Below are 11,321 nucleotides of genomic sequence, written 5' to 3'. Positions count from 1 at the left end.
AAAGTCACCACAGTAGGAGAGTACGTGAAATTATGAGGCTGGACCGGTGTTATATACACTGTAGTGAGGTTTCTATGGTTACATGACGCGCGCATGAATTTTGAAATAGATGAGAAATCATAACGCACATTAATATTGAATTATTGTTTTCTTCAACTGTAGCGCGCATCAAATGAATTGATTATATCTTCAAATAATATATATATATATATATATATATATATATATATATATATATATATATATATATATATATATATATATACATATATATATATATACAAAGCACTAAAATGACCAACGACACGAACAAGGAGTTGTCAAATTTTCGGGACGACCCGTCCCTTCTTCAGGACAAACGAAAAGAATTACATAATGTGGTCAATATCAACAGAGCATAATAACAAAAACTACATATAAATACATCTAACACATTTCAGAAATAATATACCGTAGCCTAATTGTGATGTTGCGTGCTTTAAGCAGGTATACGAACTGGAACATCTGTCAATACAAATGAGGACTATATATATATATATATATATATATATATATATATATATATATTATAGTGACGCTGTATCCTTCTATACTGCAACAATTTACAGAAAAGTCAGAAGTATCATATATAAAAGGTAATTACTTTCATTTTTGACTTATTTTTCTTTTTTATATAATTTCTATAGTGGTGACACAGTACTACGATCAAAGTTCCTAAGTTTCCTGAGATCGTGAGAGTAAAACCAGCAAATCAGCAAACAACATTCATAAAAATTTGGAAAGCATCAATTTCTGTAACTGCTAAGGACGCAGAAAAACATTTTAAAGTAACTTTATAGAAGGTGAAGTAAGATTAGCTAAATATTTACAGGTTCAATTTTTACATTATGGTTATATTGTCAAATATATCAATTTCGTTAATTTTCAACTTCAAAACGGAGAGAGATAAATAAAGTCCCAACTCTTTACTTCAATTTTGAAGTGATGGCGTGTGGTTTTAGCGTTATGTGGCCCCTAAAATGACTTCAATTAAAAAAAACCAAAGTTTACTTTACCTTGATATATGTAATTGAATAATGTAATTGTAATTGAACAATTCCCCGATATATATGCTACACGTACCTTTAGTAAATTGTTAGTGATCTTGAGACATTATTTCATCATAAATGTTTCCGGGAGTTTTGAAAAGTGCACGTAAAACTGCAACGGTACCGAATTCTAAAGTGCATGTAAAACTGCAACGGTACCGAATTCTAAAGTGCAACAGCAGTAATAGACAGCTACTAAGTGAACAAAAATCATATTGTTACTACATAGAGTGTATGTATACAATATACGATATTTGGTGGTGGTGGGGGGGGGGGGGGTATTGTTGCTTGCGAGAGCCCCATGCATTGATGAAAGGTGAAACAAACAGTGATCAATATCATAGCTCCCACAAGCAATACAAAATAGATAGTTGGGCAAACACGGACCCCTGGACACACCAGAGGTGGGATCAGGTGCCTAAGAGGAGTAAGCATCCCCTGTCGACCCGTCACACCCGCCGTGAGCCCTATATCTTGATCAGGAAACGGAGTTATTTAAACGGAGTTTCTAAATTCTTTCTTGACCTTTATATGATTTTAGATTTATTACATTGTATACTACATGTATGTCTATAAGCTGTATTTGCTTTTGACTGATAAACAACAACAACAACAACAACAACGATACGGCTATAAGAAATAGTGAAGATAACGAACAGTGATCAATCTCATATAGTTCCTATAAGGAATACAAAATAAAGAGTTGGACAAACACGGACCATGGATATACCAGAGGTAGGATCAGGTGCCTAGAAGAAGTAAGCATCCCCCGTCGACCGCGAGTCCCACCCGCCGCGAGCCCTACATCTATATATTGTTTCGTCTTGAGACGATTAGGCAGACATTTCTCGTATGCTTTCATTACTTATATATATATCACGTGATACAACCTAACCATTTAATCCTAGTACATGTATTTGTATTCTGTAAAATATAAAACAAAGATATAATTAATTTTGTTCATAAATTTCCATACAAAACAAGAGTTTTTGTGACGCAAACATTATAACCTCAAGATATGGTATAGTGAACAAGTATTACATAAAATGTAGCAATGGAGTAATATAGACAGAACATTGATGAATGAAAATATCATGAAATGGAATACGAAAAGATAACAGAAAATTTAAAAAGTCATTTCTGATGTCATATTTATAAAATATAAAGGAATAAAAAACCTCGTTTTTCTCTTATAATCATTACGAGAAAATATTTCGAAATTTTAAGAAACATTAATATTATGTACTTTTTGCAGATAGTAGAGTTTGGTTTCTGCCAACACCAAATGTGAAAAACTAAATTCATTACATTTCGTGCTATTAAAGTTTTCGTCCACCAAATTTTGCAAAATGCAATAACGCAAAAGTCATTGGTATATCAATAAACTGAACTAAATAGCGTAAATTGATTAACTGTGTAATATAGAAAATATTTCAAACATCTTTAAGATCTTGCAGAATGCTGACGTCAACATTTACTACGTTACTGATATTATTGGGGATGCAGGAAGTTTTATGCAGCAAGGTCACAACAAGAACCAACAATTGGAGGAACTTTAGAGACGATTATCTATCAGCCAGCCAAACTTGCTATACACTAGGTTTTACGAAGGAACGAAGGGAGAACAACTTGAAAGCGAAAGGTAATATTTAAAACAATATTCCACTCACGGAATTTACTGTGCAGTGTTGTGTTTTCTTATACACCCAGTGAACTCGAGATAAAAGAGAACACAAAGTCTTGCGCATCTGCTTCCTACTTAGATATCTTATTGAGCATAGCTGTTAACGCAACTCAACTTTATGACAAACGATATATGACTTCAGCTTCTCCATCGTCAGCTTCCCATGCTTATGTAACAATATTCCATTATCACCTATATATGTTATTAATGTTTCTCAACTGATTCGATACGCAATGACTTTTTCTGTGTATGGTCAGTTTTTAAATCGAGGTAGCGACAGACAAATGAGTTGATGTTACAGGGGTTTCAACTGTCTTATTTAAAGTCACCATTTCGCAAATTTTAGGATCGCTATAATGATCTAATTTATCAATACAAGCTGTCATTGGGTAAAACACTGTTCAACATTTTCATACTAATTGAGGTCGTTCTTTGCACACTGATTTTCACTAGTGTTTACTCCGTTTACCTGATCAAGATATAGGGCTCACGGCGGGTTTGATCGATCGACAGGGGATGTGTACGCCTCCTAGGCACCTGATCCCACCTCCGGTAAATCCAGGGATCCGTGTTTGCCCTACTCTTAATTTTGTATTCTTTATAGGAGTTATGCAATTGACTACTGTTCGATACCTTCACCTTTTCATGGACCAATGTTTTGATTTTTCCGCCCCTCCTCGCCCCTTATACGCTCTTTTGAGAGGAAATGTACAGCATATTTGTTTTCTCCTCAGAAATAATTGCATTTGATGCCAGCTTGAGCTCATCAATGTCTAACATAAAGAGTGGACAGAGACTGGTGTTCGCCTTAGTGGATGAAAACATAAGCCATGGATACAATGCACGTACTGGCGTCTTCACGGCACCCGGAAGTGGCGTGTTTGTTTTTCAGTGGTCCACAGTCGTTACTGGCACGCACTATATCCACACAACCATCGTTGTCAATGGAAAGAAGAGAGCTTTGAATGAATGTAACACCACGCGGGCAAATAACGACTCATGTACTCGAATGACGGTCGTCAGACTGGCAGTTGGAGACAAGGTCTGGATCGAATGTGTCAAAGACAATTCCGCCATTAACGATTATAAAAGTTCGGCATTTACCGGGTTTAGGCTATAGCACTGATGATATGAACTGGATTGTTTTAAAATAAATACACTGTACCCCCTGCATTTGTGTCAATTATGTTTGCTTTTATTGAGTGTGTTTGTTTTACGTCCCTTCGAGAATTTGTCACTCACATAACGAGAACAGTGTGGCACTCAGGCCGCAGCAGTAAGGGTTTATCGTACAAAAGTCTGCCATGGTACGGGACTCCAGATTTTAAAGTCTCATTCGAATGACCCACGAGTCTCACATCTAAATGCCCAACGTATACATATTTTTATTTTATAGTAACTAAGGCATGAGCGAGGCACAAATCATGACCTCACGTTCACGAAGCAAAAGCTCTAACGACTCAGTCACTGCAAATGGTTGTCAATCTGCTACCCATAAAAATTAGAAATAGACCAATTTATATTCCAATCCTGTTTTTCCCACAAAACATACTCTTCCAATGAAATCTTGTATAGTATGACTATTTACCTACACATCTGCGCGTACCAGGGCTCGTACCTTGTCATTTCAAGGACTGACTTTAACAATTTAACAATTTTCCTCAATAAATGATTAGCAATGTGATTGAAAATAAAGGTCTGTAGATATATATACATTGTAAATACACTGTAGTATGGCCTAACCTTATCCAGGATGATAATCATTAAAATAGGGATCAAATAATATCATTCTAATGATTGGGTCATTTGCAGTTGGTAGATTAACTGTCAGTCTTACACTGGCCAACCTCGGACTACTGCTTACACTGCAGCCTTACTCCGGACAATCAGTAAAAGCCACATCCCTTGAACAGCTGCGCACACTGCAAACCGTATTCAGGCAAACATACTGTGCTCAGCTGCCTGGTCGCCAGATAACGTTTACTCCTGGCGGCTAAACCCAGCTGCTGGTTAGCCTATGAGTGGCATGCCACTCCAACACACGACAGCCCTGTGATTGGAATTCTGTCGTGCATGTGTAGTTATGGAGGATGTCCCTCTCTGTAATACTCTTATAGTAAATTTAAAGGAGAATTGTGTGCATGAACGGAACTTCACAGAATTAAAAAAAAAACCCAAAAACCATGAATTTTAAAATAATCCAATAATCAAAGAGGATTTAGATGTTTTATATCTAATGAGTTTATCTAGTTAATTGAAAGTCATCATTTCAATCCAATGTCTTCACCGAGGTTCGCGTAAAGGTTTGTCTTTTCTACTACAGTCACTGGTTCAAAGTGTGTATAGAGTGTATAGATCATATGTACATAGCACTTTCCCCCCAGGCTGTAATGTTAAACGCTTTTAACAGTTGAGACTTTACTGATTGGAAATGTAAATCTTTCGTCTAACGAAAATAAAACAAAAATACATTATGGGGTTCTCAAATACATTGAAAATACCAAACAATTCACATAACAAACGCATATCGGCACCATAAATAACTAAATAACTGCATTCATACAATGAGCTCCAGTTCTACGAATATTGTACGGATGTATTATATTATACAGGATTCGAATATCCCCACCCAATTCATTTGCACCCCACCCTTCCAACACAATATCTTATTTGTTAACGTACTAGTCCGTACTTGGATTTTTCAACATCAGAATATAAACTGAACTCTATTATTACGATTAGGGATGTTGCCCATCACAGGCTCTTTACACCACTCCAAGTTATGGGTGATATTCCTTCCCAACCATACCCCCAGTTCTTTAAACACAAATTTACTAACAAAGGAATAGATGCCGTCAACATAAGCAACAATCTTCGTCTTTAAAAAGTTCAGTCTTTTATTGCAACATATTTCAAGTTGAAGTCTACACCCTGTATTTCCTACAAATGTACTTCTATTATTGCATCCAAACTTTTTAATTACAAGCAAACTTTGCAGTACCTAGATATATACCATTTTCTACTTCATCCGTCTGGGTGGTCCTGTTCTTCTTCTTTCAACTATAGTCCAGCTAGATATGTTATTACTGGTGATGTTGATAATGTTGAAAATGAGGACCTAAAATCACTTACTGTAAACGTATTATATTTGGCGTGTACGATATTTGGCGGAAATCGTTTTTTCAACAGGTTAGCGTAGATTTGATTTAGCGCATTCCTGAATTACTTTAAACATCTAGATTTACGGATGGCATTTAGCGATGTACTTGATTTAGCGGAAGCTGCGTTCCGCCAAAGGCGCTAAATAGAATACACAGCCAAATGTAATACATTTACAGTATTTGAAAAGGGCCTAAATTCAGAGAACATCGGCCTTTCAATTGGCGACAGAACTTCATCTCTGTTATGAATTCTGTCGAAGATAATGCCAGACGATGGCCTAAATATAAAAACAAACTTGATACCTTGTCAGAATGGCTTAAATGTATACGAGCAATATTACAATCCCGTATTAGACACATCAAAGCAAAAGTGCATACCATCTATCCTTCTGTGTTTAGTAAACAAGAAGAGATAAAAGAATTAGATAGGTCACATGAGGAATATGTTTTGGTTCCAGCTGACAAAGCTTGTAACAACATTGTCTTTGAAAGGCGCATTGTTACAACTATATTTTAAACGAAATTGGCATTAATTCCACACATGGTAATCGTATCTATACTCCAACTGCTCTTTCAAAATATGAAAATCTTAAAAATTATGCTTCAGGTTTTGTTTTGACACATTTGATATTCCAGTCAATGGGATTAATGAATACGAGTTACCGTAACTATAATGAATTCTTAAACTTCACAAAACCCCTTAGAAAGAAAGATACAATTGCTGGATCGAGTAAATGTTCTACCAAGCCCCTATATTTGCTTCTCAGGAAAATATTAACTGTGAAGGAGAAACTTCAAACGCACTGTGCCACAACATATGCCAGAATTGTATTAATCAAATGTGGATTCTAAAACATTCTAAAAAAACCTTTAGTAAATTTAATATCGCAAAAGGTTTCTCAAATCAACAACATCAAATCGTATGCCTTTTCAATAATTTACACGACCATTCCTCACGATAAATTAGAAGATTATACTTTTTGACGGGTACCTGTAAAGTGCGAAACGAAATCGAAACGAAACGAAATCTACCGATACGAAATCTACCGAAACGAAACGAAACCCGCCGAAACAAAACCTACCGAAACGAAACGAAACAGATTGTATAACCGATTTCTTTTAATTATAATAATTAAAAATGGTATCTTAGGCCCCTGTGAAAGTAACGACATATAAATAAAATTCGCCTCCCCTTTGATGAAGGCTTTCGGCTTGACTGATACAAAGTTTTAAAAGTTGGAAGGGGGTGAGTAAACAAAAAGTACATATCCGAAGATGATTAAATACCATGTGCAATTAGTTACAGATCCATAAATTTCAGAACGGAGGGTTACAGTCTCACAGGTCAGAGGTCTGGTGAAACACACTAAACGAGGGTTGGGGTCGTCGGCGTTGAATCCGCCTTTGGGCGTAAATACATGTTTCAGTATTTTTTGCTGTAAAGACAAATCTATGTATACATGTGGATATTATGTATTTGTATGTAGTATATCAAACGGTGGATTCTGAGTATGTCCTCCCGTTTTCTTTGTACTTTCTGCTTCCCTTGTTCATAAGTCTTTTGATTTTACAAAATGCTTACCTCCTCCTGATACAAGGTGAAGATAACGAACATTGATCAATCTCATAACTCCTACAAGCAATACAAAATAGATAGTTGGACAAACCCGGACCCCTGGACACACCAGAGGTGGGATCAGGTGCCTAGGAGGAGTAAGCATCCCCTGTTGACCGGTCACACCCGCCGTGATCCCTATATCCTGATCAGGTAAACGGAGTTATCCACAGTCAAAATCAGTGTGCCAAGAACGGCTTAACAATCGGTATGAAACACGTCAGACAGCATTTGACCCAATGCGAGGTTGTATTGACGAACTAGATCGTTATGACGACCATAGAATTTGCGAAATGCTGACTTCAATCGAGACTGTTGAAATCCCTGTACCATCAACTTGTTTGTCAGTAGCTTACCTCGATTTAAAAACTGACTATACCCAGAACAAGCTTTTGCATATCGAATCAGTTGAGATATATAAACACCATATGCAGGTGATAATGGAATATTGCTACACGAATATGGGAAGTTGACGATGGAGAAGCTGAAATCATCCCGTTTGTCATACAGCTGAGTTGTCAGTTTGCCGTTAATGTCTACTTTCAATAAAATATCTAAGTATGAAGCAGAAGTGGACGACTCTGTGGTGTCCTTTATTTCGAGCTCACAGGGATATATCAAATCGATATATGAATGAAATCTATCATTGTTAATAGACAAAACGTCATCGATATATCTAAAAGTCGAATTGAAGGTCACAGCGAGAGATTTTTTCTTCTCACGTAGAAGTTTTTGAATAAATTCTGCTTCATATGAATATAAAAACAGGTCAGCTAACAAAGGAGCACAATTCGTGCCCATGGGAATTCCAACAGACTGTTGGAAGACCTGATCACCAAAGACCACAAAGATATTGTCAATGAGGAACTCTAGCATATTTTTTATTTCAACTTCAGAGTACTTGTGCGTGGAATCGGAGTGGTGTTTAACAAAGTAAGTTTTTGAATGACTGATCACTAGATACATGTATGAATATTTCTGTTTTCCGTTTTTGTTGAAGAAGCAAATGTCTATGATGTCAAAAAGTCTAGTCTTTAATTTATCGTGAGGAATGGTCGTGTATAGTGTTGAAAAGTCATAGGTTTTAATGCTATTGATTTGGGGAAAATTCTGTGATTTCAAGATTACTAAAAGTTCTTTAGAATTTGTTAGAATCCACATTTGATTAACACCACTTCTGGCATATGTAGTTGCACAGTAAGTTTGAAGTTTCTCCTTCACAGCTGTTAACATTTTCGTGAGGAGCAAAGATTGGGGCTTGGTAGAGCGCTTACTGGATCCAGCAATGTATCTTTGTTTGTAAGGGTTTTTATGTAGTTTAGGAATCCAGTATAGGTACGGTAACTCATATTCATTCGACCCATTGACTGGAATATTAAATGTGTCTAAAACTGAAGCATGATTTTGAAGAATGATTACCAAAAGTGGAATTAATGCCAAGTTCGTTTAAAATACAGTTGTAATAATGAGCCTTACAAACAAAGACAATGTTGTTACTAGCTTTGTCAGCTGGAACCAAAACATATTCCTGTTATTGTATTAAAATTAATCCGTTTTCTGTCCCGTTTTCAATTTCCCGTCTTAGCAACACGCCAAATGTATAGAGTTATCTTTAGACTCACTACATGTCAATAATAATTTTCAATAACACATGTATATATATCTTGCAGAATTGCATTCATATAATGTGGTATACTGTTTAATTTTTTCCATTATTGAAAGTACTCGTACCTCAGCAGCTATAGATAAAATAAGAAGTTAAGAGCTCTTCCTGCTTTCAACTTTCTCAGACACCAGCTTCTTCAAACAATATATCTATGCACAAAGGCGGATCCAACGCTGACGACCCCACTCCTCGTTCAGTGTTTCACCAGACCTCTGACCTGTGAGACTGTAACCCTCCGTTTTGAAATTTATGGATCCGAAACTAATTGCACATGGTATTTAATCAACTTCGGATATGTACCTTTGCTTACTCAGCCCCCTTCCAACTTTTAAAACTTTGTATCAGTCAAGCCGAAAGCCTACATTAAAGGGGAGGCGAAATTTATTTATATGTGGTAACTTCACATGGGCCTAAGATACCATTTTTGATTATTATAATTAAAAGAGTTCGGTTATACAATCTGTTTCGTTTCGTTTCGGTAGGTTTCGTTTTGATGGGTTTCATTTCGTTTCGAACTTTACAGGTACCCACTTTTTGACATCATTGACAGTTGCTTCTTCAACAGAAATGGAAAAAGGAAATATTCGTACCTTATGATAAATCATCCAAAAATTACAGCGTTTAATACTACTCTGATTCCAGGCACAAGTACTCTGAAGATGAAATAAAAAATAAAAAAAGTGTTCATCACTTTGTTGTCGTTGGTTATCAGGTTTTACAACAGTGTATTGGAATTCCCATGGGCACGAATTCTGCTCCTTTGTTAGCTGATCTGTTTTTATATTCCGATGAAGCAGTTTATTGAATGAGTTTATTCAAAAGCTTCTACATGAGAAGACAAAATCTCTTGCTGTGGCCTTCAACTCGACATTTAGATATATCGACGACGTTTTATCTATTAACAATAATCATTTTCATTCATATGTCGATTCGATATATCCATGTTAACTCGAAATAAAAGACACCACAGAATCCTCCACATCTGGGGCGCGTTTTACAAAAGAACTTACGACTTACGACAAACCTTACATACTGGAATTTTCAACTTTATTGTAAATCATTCACTCCTAATGCAAAATATTATTGAAAGAAAATATTGAAAATCAAGCCTCAGAAAAGTTTTAATTCATTCATTTAAAGTAATAACTATTTAATACACTTTAGGACTTAGATATTTTATTGAAAATGAATATTAATGGCAATCTAACAATTCAAATTTATAACAAACTAGATAATTCCAGCTTCTCCATCGTCAACTTTTCATATTTATGTAGGAATATTCCATTATCACCTGCATATGGTGTTTATATATCTCAACTGAATCGATATGCAAGAGCTTGTTCTGTGTATGATCAGTTTTTAAATCAAGGCAGGGTACTGACAAAAAAGTTGATGTAACAGGGGTTCCAACAGTCTCGTTTAAAGTCAGCATTTCGCAATTTCTATGGTCGTTATAACGATTGCTGTCTGGCGTGTTTCATACCGATTGTTAGGCCATTCTTGGCACACTGATTTTTACTACGGATTAATCCGTTTTCCTGATTAAGACATAGGGTTCACGGCGTGTGTGACTGGTCGACAGGGGATACTTACTCCTCCTAGGCACTTGATCCAATCTTTGTTGTGTGTCCAGGGACCTGTGTTTGCACCACTCTCTATTTCTCTATTCCTTATAGGAGTTATGAGATTGATCTCTGTTCCTATATTACATATAGACACATATTACATAAAGAAATATCACATACAACACACTACGAAATAAACGACAAATATATATAATCTACATTGTTAATATTCACTAATAAACTAAATCAAGAATTCTACCACGGTTACGCCAAAGATCAGAGGAATGCTGCAGTCATTATTCTGTGATATATACCTTTATACGTAATAACTGATTATGAAACAAAGACGACGATGTACAGCCAAGTTCCTCTTCCATGTGTGCGTAGTTTTTGTATTCAGATCATTTGCTATAATCTGTCATCTAACGTAATGCTTGAATGTTTTCAACATAGATCATCTCACCATGATTATGCCGACTTGTGAGAGAATTATGACGACTTGCTGAAAAGTGATGTCGACTTGTCAGATGATTATGTTAACT

General features: G+C 36.0%; 1 protein-coding gene across 2 annotated transcripts; it reads left to right on the top strand.

Annotated features, from left to right (window-relative positions):
- The first annotated feature begins 559 nt into the window (after positions 1-559).
- LOC125677041 (otolin-1-like) lies at positions 560-3,943 on the top strand. 2 transcript variants are annotated; one of them, XM_056158187.1, is made up of 3 exons: positions 560-635; positions 2,546-2,730; positions 3,507-3,943. In XM_056158187.1, exons 2-3 carry the CDS (start codon positions 2,547-2,549, stop codon positions 3,890-3,892), a joined length of 570 nt encoding a protein of 189 aa, XP_056014162.1. In that variant the 5' UTR covers positions 560-635; position 2,546; the 3' UTR covers positions 3,893-3,943. The 2 variants fall into 2 exon arrangements, with proteins under 2 accessions (XP_056014162.1, XP_048770907.1); XM_048914950.2 differs by having other exon boundaries at positions 577-635; positions 2,537-2,730.
- Positions 3,944-11,321: the final 7,378 nt, after the last annotated feature.

The sequence above is a fragment of the Ostrea edulis genome, chromosome 3 (assembly GCF_947568905.1).
Source record: "Ostrea edulis chromosome 3, xbOstEdul1.1, whole genome shotgun sequence".
NCBI lineage: Eukaryota > Metazoa > Mollusca > Bivalvia > Ostreida > Ostreidae > Ostrea > Ostrea edulis.
This window is presented reverse-complemented; position numbering and strand designations above follow the sequence as displayed.